This window comes from Paramisgurnus dabryanus, chromosome 11 (genome assembly GCF_030506205.2).
Source record: "Paramisgurnus dabryanus chromosome 11, PD_genome_1.1, whole genome shotgun sequence".
NCBI classification, from domain to species: Eukaryota; Metazoa; Chordata; class Actinopteri; order Cypriniformes; family Cobitidae; genus Paramisgurnus; species Paramisgurnus dabryanus.
In genome coordinates, this window is record NC_133347.1 from 18,199,800 (window position 1) to 18,218,442 (window position 18,643).

General features: G+C 35.5%; 1 protein-coding gene across 1 annotated transcript in view; it reads left to right on the forward strand.

Annotated features, from left to right (window-relative positions):
* Positions 1-18,643, forward strand: part of LOC135729510 (breakpoint cluster region protein) — a 45,002-nt gene that overhangs the window by 14,273 nt on the left and 12,086 nt on the right. The window contains exons 2-14 of the mRNA XM_065247217.2: positions 8,630-8,817; positions 9,333-9,437; positions 9,591-9,776; positions 12,477-12,584; positions 12,675-12,735; positions 13,809-13,861; positions 14,050-14,190; positions 16,986-17,107; positions 17,210-17,375; positions 17,504-17,623; positions 17,746-17,821; positions 17,945-18,049; positions 18,182-18,256. Of these exons, the coding sequence (XP_065103289.1) occupies positions 8,630-8,817; positions 9,333-9,437; positions 9,591-9,776; positions 12,477-12,584; positions 12,675-12,735; positions 13,809-13,861; positions 14,050-14,190; positions 16,986-17,107; positions 17,210-17,375; positions 17,504-17,623; positions 17,746-17,821; positions 17,945-18,049; positions 18,182-18,256 (1,506 nt within the window). The remainder of the gene's footprint in view (positions 1-8,629; positions 8,818-9,332; positions 9,438-9,590; positions 9,777-12,476; positions 12,585-12,674; positions 12,736-13,808; positions 13,862-14,049; positions 14,191-16,985; positions 17,108-17,209; positions 17,376-17,503; positions 17,624-17,745; positions 17,822-17,944; positions 18,050-18,181; positions 18,257-18,643) is intronic.

An 18,643-nucleotide genomic window follows, 5' to 3' on the forward strand; every position in this document is an offset into this window, starting at 1 on the left:
CCTTCACTCGCACCTAACCCCAACGTCACAGGGCAAACGTACCAAAACTTACGAATGTGGTCGTATGAATTGATACAAATTACCCAACTTGTAAAATATGTATGAATTCTCATGAGATAGCATTGGTTCCTGCTGATTGACCTTTTACAGTCTCTCACTGATTTTTAATCACACGACAAAAGAGAGGAATACTGAAATCACATTGACACTTGACCTGCTTCCTCCTTGTGTACTTGCTTCCCATTCTATTATTATTTTATTGTATTTATTATACATTACCCTAGAAAACTTATTAAAAAATAATGGGAAAAAAATGAGTGAATCACCAAAAATAATAGCACTAGATTTGTTCTTATCTAAGACATTTCAAGTCTTGATAATAAAGCCTTGTAGACGGTGTGTCATAAACAGGAAGTTGCTTTATTAAAAATAGTAACAGATGAATGGGTGAAGAGCTTTTTCCTGTCTGCTCCCTTCTGGAGAAAAGGTCCACCAGTTGGTCTTTGAGGTGTCACGGAAATTGAATATACACAATAATAACCACAAAGTCTAGATGCAGATACCAGCTTTCAGATACACGCACATCATGTCATTTCCTTTGTTTAAATGTTGGAATTTAGATATAAACCTGCCAAAAATTATTATTATTTAAAACATTGTAGACATGTCCTGTTGATTATATTTCCCGACAGGGATCATTATACGTTCCTGTTGAGATTTACAGGATTTATTTTACTGTGCTGACATCATAACAGTGTAATCTGAGTGTGTTTCTGGTACAAATACTGTTTGTATAGGGGATTTTTAAATTTTTATTTATTTATTATTTAACCTTTATTTAACCAGGAGAATCCCATTGAGATTAAGAACCTCTTTTGCAAGGGTGACCTGGCCAAGACAGGCAGCAGCATATAAAAAAATACAAACACATAAGTATAAACAAATACGCACACACACACACACAAAAAAAAACGCCTCATAAAATCAATTTAGATACTTACAGTCTAAAAACATTTACATATTAAGGCATCTGCCTCTAAGTCTTTCATTTTTACTTTAAAAGCATTTAGCGAGATTAAATCAATTGTTTAAAAACAATTCAACAGATGTGTCATAATTTGTAAGTGCTTATTTGTTTATTTTCTGGATAAGTTCTGTTCTCCCCTCTTACGTGAAATGTTTATTTATAGCTATCTGCTTGGAAATAGTCTGGACATAGTGATTCAGTTCTGTAGACCTTTTGCGTGTTTGCAAACAGAGATTACTTTTTTGTGGGCGGAGCCCAATTGGTGGCAGAAAGTGACAGCTCTGCAAGTGTTTTAGCATTAAACTGTGATTTTATGGATCCGGTGTTCTGTCAAAGTTTACATTATGTTTCTCTTTAGTGTAATGTTTCTTATAGCATTTTCACCACGTTACGTTTATATTTTAGATAAAGTTTAAATGGCTTGGCTACTGATATGTGCATGTATGTAATGTATATGTATTATTCTTTATTGGTAAATCAATTATTTTTACAGTATAAATCACTAAAGTACATATAAAACAATACTATCATGTATTCCATATAATACCAATTATTAAATATTTCATTATTTTCCTGTTTTATATTATTTCTTCCTTATATTTATAAACTACGTATTTGCTCTAAAACTATTGGGTCTCATTCATGAAACATTCGTAAATATATGAGTAAATATGTGAGTGATTTGCAGGTAAACAGACCTTCCCGAAAACTCTCCTCCTGATTCACAAATACTTCGTAAACGTCAGATTTGATAGTTAAATGTGTGTATGTGTTAAGGAATTCCTATCAATCGTACATGGGACGCGCGTGCACGCTTATTCTCAATTACCATAAATACTGCCCATTAAATCCGACTGAAAACTATAAATGGGCATCATATTATGACGCCAAACGAAGGTTTTCAACATGTCTTCTTAAAAGCAAATGAAAAAGAAAAATTTATCAGATGCAGAAATTGAAGTTTTATTATCAGAAGTTAATTCAAAAAGTCAAAATTTATTTAAAAAAAAAAGGAAGCTTGGCAGCACATTACAGATGCTGATAATGAAATTTCATCTGTTAATCGAACTGAAACTTGACTGCAAAAAACGAATTAGTTAACTTCAAAAAAATCTTATTCAAAAATAAAAAAATATAATTTTAGAGAAAATACACAAGCAGTTTACATTTGAGCAGATTTAAATCTATATATTAGCCATCGTAAATGTGTTATGCCTGATTTTGGCCATTTTATTGGAAACAATTTTCTTAACAATTTCGTTTGCCCAGCCCTATTGAAATCAATAATGTATTTGATTAAAGTGTTCCGTTTGCAGATGCTATTACTGGAGCTTAAGTTAAAAGAAAAAACGTATATAATTACTGTATAATATTTTTTACAAAATGCTGTGTAATATGTACATGATTATGGTGAATTAAAATACAGCCTTCTTGATGAGCAAAACGTTCGGATGTTAAACGCACCATTTACGCGTGGCTTGGGAGCAGGTGTAGATTTCTTTCGTACCAACTAACATTTGGTAAATACGCACATTTTCATGAATCCGAAAATGTACGCCAAAAGGACGTTACGAACGATTTACACAAAAATTCGTTATGCTCGTGTTTCATGAATGAGACCCATTATGTTTACATACAAAGGCCTGTTAATATATTAATAACACTTGTTTTCATCATGTGTGTGTGCTATATTTATTAAGTATGTAAACATCACCCTTTTAGAATAAACAGGAAGAAGACATAGGCTAAGATATAAGGTAAAAATAACTTTTTGTAATTATATTTTGTTTTTGTGGTTGTTTGCTAATATACCACAATAAGTGTACATTTTGCTAAACAAAAGGCACTCAGGAACTGCTGCCAAATGACAGGGATATAATGTGGTCCTAAACAAACTTTACATCTTATAGTTACAAGCAGCTGGTTAGAGTAGATCAGTGGATGTGATCCTGTGATGGATTGTTCTAGCTTTACACGATTCTGGTGCCACCCCCTTTTTGGGATCATGTTCAAACACACAGATTAAAATCATCTCTGTGTGTTTGTGCACAGAGAAAAGATTAGTGAAGGGACTGACTTTTTTGGTATTTTAGCAGGATTTAAATGTTAGTTTTGCGTCACTGTTTAATCTGCCTGTCATGCATTGGTGTCGCCACACATCAGCACTTTCTTTCAGACGGCCTGTGAACGCTGTTAAGTTTAGAAGTCAAAGCTTTCTGCTGATTTCTTTGTTTTCCTGTGGGTTTAAATGGAATTATATAATGGCTTTAAGTCTTTATCATCTCAGTTTATCAGTTATTAATGTTTCCTTTCAAGGAAATGGTAGACATTTTACCGCTTTGTTGAATCAAAGGCTTGTTTTAAGACTTCCTTGTTATGTGAGTCTACAAGACAGTCTGACATGATGACTGCTCTGGATTGACATGTGCAGACATGAAGTTCTTAGGAAGGAATTTCAGCACTTTTTAAAGGTGAAGAGTGTTCATGTGTACATTTTCACGTTTTGTGCAACGGAGTTGTAAACACCCTCCACCTGCTATTGATCTGAAAGATCATTTTTACACACGCCATGAGCTTTTTGTTTATTTTATTTGATAAATTTAGGTTCATGAAGTGTTTTTAAAGTAAACATAATTGCAATGCCTGTATACCATTGGTATGATTTTCATCACAAGATATTAGTAAGTGTTACTACATTACCTGTTCTTTGTATAGTTGTTCTGATGTATTATATTATTGTGCATGCATATAAGTGGTTGGATATACAATGTTAGAAACATGACCTTGTCACACACTTGTGCGCTTCCTGTGGAGAGTTCAGACATCCCTACACACTTCCTTAATGTCTGATTCATGGACACAAGATTGATGTTTCACACCAGCTAGTTCCATCTGAATACTCATCAAAACGTGTTTTAGTATTTTTAGTTTCATATAATGATGCAGTTCCTCATAGTTTCAACTTTTCTTATGTCTAAATGAAGAAATGTTTTGATGTAAGGAAAGCATGTGGCTGCGTGCAGAACAGGTATGTGTCAACCTGAGAAGGAAATGACATTGTGTTTATATGGATGTGTCCCCCACCCCTTGTCAAATATGTCCATTTCCACAGTCAATATGGCCTTGGTGTCAGAAACAGGAATTGTTATTCTCATAATCTCAATGCTAGTGGCTAATCACAAAGGAACACACATTGCCCTTTGGCATGGCTTAACCTTCCACATTCTTCTCTGTCTCTCGCTCTCGCTCTCTCTCTCTCTCTCTCTCTCTCTCTCTCTCTCTCTCTCTCTCTCTCTCTCTCTCTCTCTCTCTCCTCTTTTTTCAGGCTATCATTTGCTTTATTTTTAAGCAGGAATTATGGCAGGTCACACACCAGTACTGCATTCATGTTTCCGGAGTCCTCTTTATCCTGTTTCTTTCACAGTGAGATGATTTAACTTCCAGTTCCTCCCAACATTGCCCACATTTGATGTCCTCATATCCCACATAAGCTCATGGACTGCTGATCGAATCAAGGTGGTCTGTTAGGGGAAACTTGTTGTTATTGTTGCACAGGGTTAGGGTTATACTGTCATATATGCATGTCTGTGAGTCATAGGTAATTTGCCCAGTCATCATGTTTGATTTGCAGATAGAAACAGTTAAAACTTGGGCTTTTATGTCAGTTGTCTTGATTGTCTTGTCGTTAATGGACTATAGTCCATACGGAATCTCCAGAATTCTCCAACAAAATTCCTCAGGAAAAAATCATTCTTCACAAAGTGTTCATTATTCGTCAGGCTTTTTTGCTCATTTAATGTTTTTTTGCTTGGTTTGAATGCTTTTGAGCAACAAGTTGAAGTTTTAAGCCATGTTTAATGCATGGAGGACTGGCAGTGTAAAAATTATAAATAAATAAATGTAGAAATAAGTAAGTGTGGAAATAAATTAATGTAGTAATAAATACACGTGGAAATAAATAAGTATAGAAATAAATAATTGTGAAAATAAATAAATGTATATATAAATAAATGTATAAAATGAAATGTTCACATAAATACATAAATGTGGAAATTAATAAAAGAATAAATAAAAATGTATAAATAAATACTGATATAAATAAATGTGTTAAAAATATTTTAATACACAAAACAAAGAAATATAAGTTGCAATACTCATTTATGTATATTTCTCTGCATATTTATTTATTTATTTATGTTTTATATATTTCTTTGTGCATGTTAGTATTTATTTATTTATAAATTTTTGCACTCCCAGTCCTCCATATTTTGCCATGTTTAAAAAAGTTAGTACAATTACTTTATTTTTATTTATTTAATATACATTCACTAATTCACGGTTAGTTAGAAGTCAGCAGTAGAGATCAATTTTAAAACAGAAGCAAGGTTTCCACTTTGCACTTTGTATATAGCAAGAAATTGAATGGATTAATTAGAGTGGATTTATTTATTGATGGCCATGACAGTGTTTGTGTGTATGTGTACGTGTGGTGTTTACATCTAAGTGTACAGTAGCATGAGATTTCTGTCCTAACTGAACTGATCAGTACACCAGATAAGAAGACGCTCTCAAAATCTCAAGATCTTCCCACTGCTGAGCTGTTCACAGACACCATGAAATGAATAACTGTTTTAGGACATTACTCCACAAAAACAGACAGGAATGGCTATTGCTTAAATCAGTCTATGACCGAGATTTATCATTTCTCTAGACAGTGTAGACTAAAACACATTTGATGTAAATACATTTCTAGGGGGGTGACGAGACACTCCACGAGATGAGACATGATAGTAGGTTCATGAGAACGAGACTCATGAGAAGATGAGATTTTGACATAAAAAAAAAAACAATGATAAAATATTTGAATGGAAAACTAAAATCACATAATTTTAAAGTATTTAACTACTGCCACAAACAATTATTTTGGTAATTGATAATGAAGTCATTTGATATTTTTGGGTATTAAAAAGAGACACAACTGAGCAACAAACTTTTAAAATTACATAGTAATGAAACCAAGTTAACATATAGTTTTTTTAAACAAAACATTAATATATAGACTAATAAAAACAGCATTATTATAACAAAGGCCTGAGGAGGGCGCTAGCGGACTCGCAGATGTTATTTTTAGTTTCACGTTAGAGAAATAGCTTACTTTTAGTAATGTTAGGCTGGTGCAGAGAGATGAGGATGATGAGGAGATACAAAAATAACAGATTTATTAAAATTAAAGGATACTCACAAAACACAGGCAACATTCGACATTGACAATAAAGGAAAACAATGGGGAGAACAGACGCAGAGTGTATATTTAGGCATTGAGTGATGAAAATAGATGGCAGGGGAGGATAATTATGAACACAGTTTAGGTGAAGGAGTGAAGAGGATGATGGGAGATGTAGTACAGATGGGAATGATTGACAGTTAAACAGATGAGGATGTAACACTTTTAGCCAAACAACGTTTAAATCCATTTAAATATTTAATATTTGTCCAATTCTTTACACTAGAAATGATACAGCCACTGTCATTCTCACAAACCCAACGCATCTCAGACTTTATATAAGTTCCCAAACTAACAACGAAGAAATCTTGTAACATATTTAATCTCACGAGATCTCGACACACCCTTATAAATTTTACATGAAGCACATTATGGGTTACAAAACTTGTAACTTGTGTGTGACATCCCTTCTAACATAAACTTATTTCCATTACATGGATATTCAGGTTTATAAACACTGCAAAAAATTATGTGTTAATTTTTTACACATTGTGTTTGTCATGCTATTTAAGGCATTATTTCATGTAAAAATTCATGTTAAATTACATGTTAGTTGAAACACTTGCAGACAAGACATTTCTGATCTAATGTCGCAGGACCGTGGTGGGCGGCACAATAAATAATAACACAGAAGGTGTGTTAGTATAGGGACAACACATTAAATGCGGTCCTGTGATGTTAGATCAGAAATGTCTTGTCTGCAAGTGTTCATTTTTAACAAAATAGAGTAACTCGAGTAACAAACTCATTTAAATTTCAGTAATTGTAACTGCGTTACTTGATTTGAAAAAATACTTTGTTACATGCTCATTATTACCGCTAAAAGTGTGGAATTAATAACGGAATTACTTTGTAACGCGTTACTCCCGTCACTGTTTTTAACACATTGTGTTTTACCTTTCATTTATTTTAACATGAAATAACGCCTTAAATGTCATGACACACACAATGTGTAAAAAATTAACACATCATTTTTTGCAGTTTAGGCACGTTGTAGGTTAACCATGCATCAATTGTGCCAAATGTCATTGGTTTTGTGGTTTGAATAAATTATATATGAGAGTAACTAAGATTTACAATAAACTAGCCACTAAATGCGTTCATTGCGCATATTGTCCACTTTTGGGTGAACTGTTCCTTAAAGCACAATTGCGTTCATTGCAAATATTTAGGCTATTAATATTTAGGCAGTTTAGCACCTGCTCTTAATTTTTTTTTATCTGAACATTCAGTATATTAAAATGACATCACTAATGCAGTTATTCATCCATGTAATCCTCATCAGTGGTAATTAAAAGAAGAACAATGGCATTGAATTATTCATATGCTATTTGAGCGATTAGGTGCTTTTAGTTTCTGCTCAATGGGGTCTTGTCGGTTTCAAATTTCCACCAATGGGTTGTCACATTCCAAGTTTAATATTGTCTTTTCATTGCCAGTAATAGTATCTGTCAGGATTGAGGCATGACTTGCACTCCTCTTGTCTTTCATTGTTCGTGTGTTGTGGTGCTCTTAATGTAGGCATACAACAATGGTTTAACTCCACCTCACCTTCTCTCAGTTCGCATCATTGCAATTCCCTGGACAAATACTCACTGACAACCAGATTGTATAAAGTAAATTGGATTAAGTTTCAGAAAAAAATAGAAATGCCTAGACTTAAAGGTCTTGTATTTGTCTTGTATTCACACTTCTCTAAAATAAACGCTGCATTTTATTTTATTACAATAGACACTGGTGGACTAAAGCTCACATTTTTTGGTAAAACTTCTAATCTGTTATCATACACAATTAAATTACAGTTATACTACAAACCTTTTGAATAATGTAGTCGCTGTGTCATGCATTAATTATGAACAGGAGGCTTAAATGTGACTGAGATTTAGAGAGATGGTAGATAATGTCCAAAAATACATTTAAAATGGATGATGAATCCCTAATGGCTTTTGTTGTCTTGGCTTGGCAGACCTTATCTGCTGCTTTCAATTATATGTCAAGGTCTTTATGGAAAAGAGGTAAAAGCATTGGCTCTTAAAAGGCTTTTAGTCTTGGGTTTCAAAGTCTTCTGTGGATTACATTAAAAAAATAAGATGTATGAGACATAAACTCTGGTGAGGGATATACTGATTATCTTAAGGAATTAAAAGATTGACTTGGAAACACTTCTTTGGGTTTTTGTCATGATTTTGTGTTATAATGAACTAATATTATGCACTAGCATTATGTTGATAATACTTATTAACTGTGTTTTTCTTTATAATATTTTACATTTGTTAGACAAGAATGACCTGTGACCTCTCCTTTTTGTCCATTTGCAGATATACCATTTGGTGGGACTCCACCTCCAGCATACACTTATGATGTTGAAAGAGGGGAGGAGCTACGATTGCCTCCTGACCTTGGGTCCTATGCAGATGATTCCCTCTCCTGCTCCCCACACCTTCATCCAAAGGGCAGAGAGAACAGAGAGACCCCCTCTTTGGGATCTCTGAAGTCTACTAAATCAGTAAGGGACATTCAATTTTAGTGGGCTAACCTTAGATTTAACCTTCATGCTCTGTATGGGTTTAGATTAATCCAGGCCAAGCCTTAGTTATATTGGAACATTTAAATAGGTTTAACAAACATACCTTACAATAGGTAAAACAATACTGGCGTGCATCTTGAGACAAAACAATGAAACTGATATATGCAAGTGCAAGCTCAGTTATGACAGCTCAAACATGCACTTTAGTCTGGGACTAAGATTAAACCCTGACCAGGAAGCCGCCCCAGCATACTTAATATTAAAGTAGTTACTTATAGTTATGTACAATATGCTATAACCATCTTCCTTAATTTGTTTTTGTTTTGATATTTTATGAATAATTTGGTCTTAAATTTACCTCTGAAAATCTGTACTGCATATTTTAGGAATTAGTTTTGGATTAGGATGCAAAAGAATTGCTAGCACTTGTGGTCTGGAATGTGTTTTTGGCTGATTTGTGTAACTTGCAATTTCCCCTCCCTGGACATTTACAGACGGAGTTGGACATAGAGAAAGGGTTGGAGATGAGGAAATGGGTCCTATCAGGGATCTTGGCCAGCGAGGAGACCTATCTCAGCCACTTGGAGGCACTCTTACTGGTAAGTAATATGGTTTTTAGTCATCACTTTTACTCTTCAAAGAGATGTAAAGGTCTTTTAAAGCAGTGCTGAGCTTTGCACATTGCATTGTAACTTAGATGCTTATAAAATGGAAGCATGCTGACTCCCTTGACCTTGTGTTGTTTATCGTAGCCTATGAAGCCCCTGAAAGCGGCCGCCACCACTTCCCAGCCTGTGTTAACCCTGCAACAGATAGAAACCATTTTCTTCAAAGTGCCTGAGCTCCATGAGATCCACAAAGACTTTTATGATGGCCTTTTACCCAGAGTTCAACAGTGGAGCCATTGTCAATGTGTGGGTGACCTCTTCCAGAAGCTGGTGAGCAATGTTGTTTAATATAAACTGGCACTGTAAATGGGCCTTGGGCTGGGTGGTATTGACCGTTGACTGTATATACGTTACAGCAGTTCACTGTATTGTGTATACAGCAGTAATTTGTTTTTATCTTAATTCCCAATAAAAAAAATATTATCATATGTCATATTATTCGAATTAAGACTGGCTTATATTGTAATATAAGATAACGGTTATGATTACTCATTATAGCAGTTAAATCGGACAGTCACTTGATGCCACGTGCACTTGTGTAATTTGGGTAATCCATACATGATGTTTTCCCCAGACCACCCGAGATGTTTCTGAAATGATTTTTAAAGTAATCCCTCATCAAAGCATGCCTCTTTAGTCTCTCTTCCCTGAGGAAAGTTTCCTTTGATAACTGGTTTAGTGAGCTTCACCAGCGACTGCCATATTATTCCATCCGACACAATTAGCTGTGGAAACTGAAACTTTACTTACTTCTTTATAGACGCCCGCAGGACTCAATGCTCGTGCAGATGAAAGCTTTTCAAAGCCACATGAGTGCAAGTAAAACAGATAGGGGGTTTCGGGTTGGTGTGGCTGCAGACAAATATGCTGGGGTTGAAAGGTACAGTAGTAGGGTTATGGTGTACCCAGGGGCGTAGATCTTATTGCTCAGGTGGACAATTAAGAATTTAAACATGGCTATGTATGTTAAATTTGCGGTGATTCAAGAGTTAGAAGACCGTATTTGGTTACATGAAATTGACATAAGGCAGCCCTACCAGTAATTGTTATATATTTATTTGATGACTTGGCAAAGTTATAAACGTATCTTTCAGTCCTCTTCAGGATCTACCCCCATGGTCGTAGCTATGATTAAGAGGTCACTAGCTGTAAGTCTCTTTTTGAAAACATAGATATTGAGGTTGTGCCCCTGGAGGCTGTGTCCATTGTGTCCATTTGGACTGTTAATCTCTTGGGATTATATTGTTAGCTGCAAATACCTGTGGTTATTAACACAGTGTTGTTAAGCATTTTTGTAGCTTATTTGTTTCTCGTTTCACCAATTTTGGTGGGTTTGTATAGAGGTGTATTTGTGAACAAGAAGTACAAACGTTTTAGGTAATATGCCTTGTGTCTGTTTCTTACACAGAAATTAATTTAATATATACTTGTCTCTGCCATGACCTTTTTTAATAGGTCAAATTTCTTTTAATTTCCCCACAATTTTTATTTTATATTTTTATTATCATATTATTACTTACTGAGGCTTTAAAGTAGTCTTGTTTCACCTGCTAGAGGCACTCCATATCTCTCTGTCTCTCTGTCTCTCTCTCTCTCTCTCTCTCTCTCTCTCTCTCTCTCTCTCTCTCTCTCTCTCTCTCTCTCTCTCTCTCTCTCTCTCTCTCAGGGTGTGTGTCTTTTACACAGAAAGGGGTAAATAAACAGGAAATCCCACAGGGAGAAACGACAGCACATGACAGAGAGACCAGTGTTTGTTCTGTTTTCCAGAAAACATGATGTCATTTAGGAGGGCATGTGTCTGCCCTGGAAACCCACTTACTGTTGGGCTTTCCCACTGCCTGCCTGTGGACTGCCAGCTCCCACAGCATGGCATCTACTCACCCCTAACTGCTCAGATGTGTTAAGTCCAGAAACTTTCTCAGATGTTGTTTTCCCACTATAAAGTGAGCATATCCGGAGAGATTGTTTATCTGCAAGTAGTCTAAAAACTCTTTAGTCTAATTAATTCAAATGTATGATGTTTTAAAATGTCTGACCCAACAGACACAAGAATTCGGTGCAATTGGATATTTGGTCATTTCCAAGTTAAAGTTGAAATGTCCAAAAATGATTTGTCCAAAACAATTTTAGTAGCCTTAAGAAGCTGCATTAAATGAGCTCAGATAATCTTTGCTGTCACATCTTGTAGATCCTTGGATAAATACACTGATCAGCTATTATACACTAGTATATTATTTATTTTACTCCATTAATAGTTGTTATCTTTTGCCAGCTATTGGACTTAATGGTTAAAGCATAATTAGAAAACTTTTATTCCTTAAAAACTTAAAAGGAATGCTGCCAACACTCTGCATCCTGCACTAGTTTCCCTATATTGGCAGTGGCGAGGAAGTGCTTGACTTTTTTGTCCCATGACAAGCTTCATCCCTGCTCATTCTCTTATTTATCCCAGTGTTGGCAATCCTCACAATGTTGCCATGGAAAATGCTTGTTATCCGTGCCCGTTTCACAGTTGTTGTCTTTTGAATGGTGTTTTTCCTTCATCGGACAAGCGCTCATTCACAGCAACATTTTGGCTTCGTTTAGTCCAAGTAACTTTGTCTGTCACAGCATGAATTCATCCTCCTTAAGACTCTCTTTTAGAAATGCTCTGAAATGAAGTGTCGCTAGACGAGGGAAATCACTTGACTGTTCAGTGATGGTGGAAAAAAAGATTTTTCATGCTATCTTTTGATATATATTTAATAAATGTTTCGCACATTCCTGTTTGGCTTGAGAGCTGTCGTGGTTATGCCGTGTCAGGATGGTGTTTGCTTGTTTTTGAACCATGTCAGCCATGCTAAAACAGGTCTACTCTACTTTAGGATGCAGAATGAAGTCAGTGTAGCGTGAATGAGTGATCACTAAGACTTTTACCTTTAAATCTCATTTTCTCTCTTTCTCTCCTTCCATTTTTTTATGATCCTACAGGCCAGCCAGCTCGGGGTGTACAGGGCGTTCGTAGACAACTACAAGGCAGCTGTGGAAATGGCTGAAAAGTGTTGTCAGGCAAATTCTCAGTTTGCTGAGATTTCAGAGGTCAGTATAAGGGCAATTATATTATTTTTTCAAAAAAAGATTATGTATTTGCTTGGGTGTGTATTTATTTATTGGTTTACCATTCCTCAGAATCTAAAAGTCAGGAGTTCCAAAGAGGTTAAAGACCAGAATGCCAAGAACTCTTTGGAAAGTAAGAGACCATTAATTATTTATTATTAGTAACTTTACAATGTGACCGTGCACCACAAAACCAATTATAAGGGTCAATTTTTAGAATAAATATGCTTTTCGTTGATGTATGGTTTGTTTGTATAGGACAATTGTTAGCAGAAATAAAAAATTTTGAAAATCTGAAATCTAAAGCCTCTTAAGCTGTCCAAATCTCTCTGTTTGCCACATGGTCCTATTTATGAACAAGCGAAACAGAATTATGCTTTAGTATTAGAGACCACAAGTACATATACTTGATATTACAATGGTATCCATAATTGAATGATTTATTGTTTATGTGAGAAAAATCTAAAGAAAGTGTGCAAAAAATTAAGTTGTCCAAATTAAGTTCTTAGCAACACATATTATTAATGATAACTAAATATTTGGTTTTTTTTTTTCGTTTGGAATTGTATAAAATATCTTAATGGATAAGTGGATAAGAGACACCTTTGGTGTGAGAGACCCGGGTTCGAATCCACCGTGACACACCATTGTGCTCCAGATGCGTGTGACCTCTGAGATATATACCAATTGTAAGTCGCTTTGGATAAAAACGTCAGCTAAATGAATAAATACATAAATAAATATCAATTAAATTTTTTAATTTAATTTTAATTAGATAGCACTTTTAGCACAATTGTTTAATTGTTTCAAAGCAATTTTAAATTCATAAATCCAGGCGAAAACACAGAAAAATTGGTGGTCAACATAAGAAGCAGAGAACAGCGGTACAGTAAGATTAAACCTAATAGCAAGCATAGTAATAATGTAACATGTAGACGAGAGTGCTAAGTTAAGCCAATGTCAGCTGACTCCCTAGCGGTTGAAAAAACCTCCCGGCGTTTTGGTCTGGAGGAAAAAGTCGGAGGAAAAAGAATTTTGCCATTAATAAATAGATCATTTTGACCTTTACTATGTATTGTTGGCTATTGCTACAAATATACCTGTGCGACTTATGACTGGTTTTGTGGTCCAGGGTCACATATGGACTTGAGGACTAAGAGACGGATTTTTCTCTTAACTTTTATTCTCTATCTTAACTATTCTCAGCACTGCTGTATAAACCAGTCGATCGAGTTACCCGTAGCACTCTAGTACTTCACGTAAGTAAATCACTTCACTGTTTTCTCACTTTTATACTTACAATGTGCCGCAATGAGAATATTTACAGATTATTTCCACAAAGATCTTTTCTTTTTTGATGACCATGGGCTGTATATCTTTGCTTGTTTAATAAACCTGTGTTTTTTTTATTGCTCTGTATTGAATGTGTGTGTTTCTCTTAATGTAGGACCTGCTGAAGCACACCCCATCTAATCATCCAGATCTCCCTCTGCTGCAGGACGCCCTCCGCATCTCTCAAAATTTCCTTTCTAGTATTAATGAGGAGATCACACCCCGCCGTCAGTCTATGACAGTGAAGAAAGGAGAGGTCCGTTTTGCACACTACTCTTGGTGTTATGCTAAAAGTATTCTCAAAAATAGGGAGAATGGGTTTTTGACAGTCCCAATGTCTCACAGTTAATCTTTTTTTTTTTAACATTGCACAAGTAAACAACTTAATTCTGAAATGTGTTCACTTAAAAAGCAGTCCTAGCTATCGGTCACTACATTCAGTTACCTGCCCCCCCCCAAAAAAAAATTATGGTTGTTTGTTTTCTTGCCTTATACATAACACTAAGACGCTAACTTTTCGTAATCTCTCAAGGGTCCACTCTATAACACAATCACCTCCTGCTTTCCTGTACCCCTTCCTCCTTTATCATGGTCATTTTCGCGAAACAGTCACGACTCGCAAGAAGTGTCTCAACACCCTTCCGAGTTTCATTATAAACACAAAGCACACTCTTTCGACCCCTCCGATCTGTGAGTCAGCCGACATGATACTAGACTTCCTCGGAGATTACTGGAAGACTGTGTGGGAAGGATCTCACTGCCTGTAGGTTTGTGGACATGCCAGACATTTTTATTAGTAAAAAAAATACAGAGAGCTAATTCAAAGATATTACTCATTTATTATTTATATGCAGAATGGATGCCTGGCAGATAACAATATTGCTGAATTACTCCTCCTCTTCCAGACAGGTTTAAAAAGTTAACTAGAAAAATAATGTTAAAAGTTTAAGCAAAGTTGCTGTCTGAACGTCACACAAAGCATTTCAATGTACTTTTCGTCACTGACATATAGGCTACACGTGACAAATAAAACTTGAAGTAATTTTTCTCAGGTTTCAATAATAGATAATCACAGAAGAAATTCTTAAATGGTAAAAGTGTATTTAAACACTTTTTAACTCTTTCACCGCCAGTGTTTTTAAAAAAAGTTGCCAGCCAGCGCCAGCGTTTTTCAAAATGTTCTTCTTCAAATATATAAACATACATTATACCAAATGAAAGAACAGACCCTCTGCTTTCAAAAAAAAAAAAAAAAACGTTTCATCCTACCTTCAGTAGTTCTTTTGTAATCAGCTTTTGAATATGGGTAGGTTTCTGCAAAAACACCACATTTTGAGCAAAAAAGCAGAGATAATTCCATTTTTGTGACGGACTTTTCATAGAGATCCCATTCAGAGCGATCTTTGAAACAGACACGGACATGCAGCAGCTTGCCATTGGGCAATACTTCTGGGTTTAAAAAGTTGTGGAATACACCTAGTGGATAATAGCGGTATTGCAGAAAGACGGAGAAACTCGTCATTGGCAGGGAAGCGTTTTCTCTTGATTGATGAGATATCTCGTCAATGGCGGGGAAAGAGTTAATGGCTTTACAATATCTTTGTCTATTTTTACCAGAAGTAGAGCTCATTCAACCATTTACATGTAGGCATTTAGCAGACGTTTTAATCCAAAGCACCTTACAAAAGTGCTAAAAACAATAGTTTTTTGAAGATGCTTTAAAAGAGAATAGGCCATTTTCTAGATTTATCTTAATGTCTGGTCATCTAAGTTCATGTCCTGTGTTGTTATTGTCACGAGAAGATGATGGATGCAGATCATGGCCATGTGCTGCTTCTCATCTTAGTCCGTTTTAGCAGATGTCTCTGAATGCACAATGAATGTGGCCAAAGTCAATACTGCACCCGTATATCATGTGGGCAAAACCTTGGTGTACTTTAGAGGAAAAATTGCAAGTTTAAACAAAAAGGGATAAATACACCCTCCCTGAAAGCAGGGTCATAGGTTAGTGAATGCATTAAATGTGTCTTACAACCTCCAAACAAACACACACACACAGATACACCGTCATTCAGGCCATGAAAAGAGCAGATGTCTTCAACATATGTCACACAACCTTAAATTAGAGATTCAATCACCCAGGAGTACAATTGTACACTCATTTGTAAAGAATGAGATAACGGGATAGTTCATCCGAAAATAAAGTGTCTTTTATCATTTATTCACCCTCATGTTGTTCTAAACCTGTAAACGTTTCTTTACTTTATTGAAGACAAAAGAAGAAATTTTGATAAATGATGGTAAGCACACAGTTGATTATACACATTAACTTCCATATTAGGACAAAACTGCTCATTTTGGAGTAAACTATCCCTTAAATATGCAAAAAAAAATTATTTTAATACATTTGGCATTTACTTCAATCTAAAGTAACATACACATACTGTAAGTAACATTCAAAGTGTTCATTTGATCAGTTTGTGTGTTTCCTGGATATTGAATCCTGAACATGACTTCACCCATGCAATACTTTTAAATTTTATTGTTTTAAGCAAATATTTTGCTACTACTTCCTTACGCTATAACAGAAAAAAAGCATTGTTTTGTAACATTTTGAGTGCTTTTTATTTTCGTTTATGACTTCACTATCAGATCTGAGTTTTGTGAATCATCCAGCAACCGTTTTTCTTCACGAAACCCCCTCAGGGTGGCATCATTATCATGAAAATAGCTCATGTGATTCTCCCACAAAGCACAATTTCTTAAGTGTGTCATGCCTCCATCTTAGTGAATGGGTTTGCCTCTGTCATTGGCTGCTGTTCTTCTCTACCTACTTTACATGACCTCATGCCTTAGGCAGAGTAGTGACTGCTACTGATTTACATAGTAAACAATACATGAGCGCCCCCTATTGGTGTACAGTTGAAACAGTATGATTTTGATTTCTGGGTTGTTTTTCAAAAATTAAGGCTAGTACATGAATTAATTTATTAATTGGTGAATTGTTCCAATTTGGCCTGCATGTTAACGTCAATTAAATGTCTTGACTAGAATCGACAGCTTCTCAGAGACCAGTTTATGGTGGAGTTAGTGGAAGGGTCCCGAAAAATTCGACATGTCTTCCTGTTTACAGATCTGCTGCTTTGCGCCAAATTGAAGAAGCAAACTGGAGGGTAAGTCAGTAGCTTTTAATGTTGTTGTGCAAAGAAAGCACTGCATACTCAAATTATTTGCATTCTGAGTTTTGATTGGTTTCCATCTCTTTCTATGCTTAGGAAAGGACAGCAGTATGACTGTAAATGGTATATCCCACTTGCTGACCTGACTTTCCAGGCCATTGATGAATCAGATTCCTCACCAATCCCACAGATAGCAGAGGAAGAGATAGACGCTCTGAAGGTCAAGATCTCCCAGATGAAAAATGAGATACAGAGAGAAAAGGTAGATACGATAAACAAAACTGTGATAAAACCATCATTGTCAAACATATTATATACCGGTACTCTTGTTTCTCAAATGGATGAGTGCGTCTCATCCATGTTGATTTTATCTTTCACCTGTGTTTTCAGAGAGTGTGTAAAGGTGGTAAAGTCCTTGATCGTCTAAGGAAGAAACTGTGTGAACAAGAATCTCTTCTACTGCTCATGTCTCCATGCATGGCTTTCCGAGTCAACAACAGGAACGGCAAGGTGAAACCGTACTGCATGAATCTTCTAAAACGATGCATATTTACAGAGCCCAGGATGAAAAATTATGGTGCCTTTTTGACATCTTTCTTTTTATCAAACCTTTTATTTATTTTGTTTTGCAGGGTTATACATTTCTAATCTCATCTGATTATGAACGGGAAGAATGGAGAGAGATTATTCGAGAACAGCAGAAAAAATGTAAGCATGTTATTTCTCATCTAAATCTTTTTCTTACTTCGCTGAATGCAGACATTTCTATCTCTCTGTGTATCTGAGCTAGATAATATTCATGATACTCAGTTTATGGAAATCCTCTCCTAGGTTTCAAGAGTTTTTCTTTGACTTCATTGGAGTTGCAAATGCTCACCAACTCTTGCGTGAAGCTTCAGACGGTTCACAGTGTTCCACTGACCATCAATAAAGAAGGTGAGTGCACATCTATTACTGTGTGACTAAAGAAACCAGAACAATTTAAATATAATTTTTCATTGTTAAATCTGTCATGTTTTGCATTTTGTCTGTCTACAGGCATTTTATATATTGTGTTTTTCTTTACAGATGATGAATCCACAGGGCTTTATGGCTTTCTGAATGTGATTGTTCATTCTGCATCTGGTCTGAAACAGAGTTTGAGTAAGTAATCTGGCATATAGGACATCTCACCTACTAAATGGGACTGTAGCAGGGTTTTGCTCCTGTTGCAATTAGATGAAATTAAATCCGGCTCTCGGTAATCGATGTATTAATGAATACCTCTCTAATATGTGCGCACGTGCATAACAACACCTTACTGGCTCTCGGATGTTGTTAGGCAGACAGTAGGATGGACTGGAATTAACTGGGAACACAGCGTTTCTTCTTGGATCTAATTTTGCATCACTGATTTACACTCTCTCTCACTTTTTGACAGCAATTACACCTGCTGTTAAAGGTGCACTCATGGATTTTTTTTTTATTAAAAACATTTTAAACAAGATTGAAAAGAATAGCACTTATTGTATTGAATATTGAATTGAACGC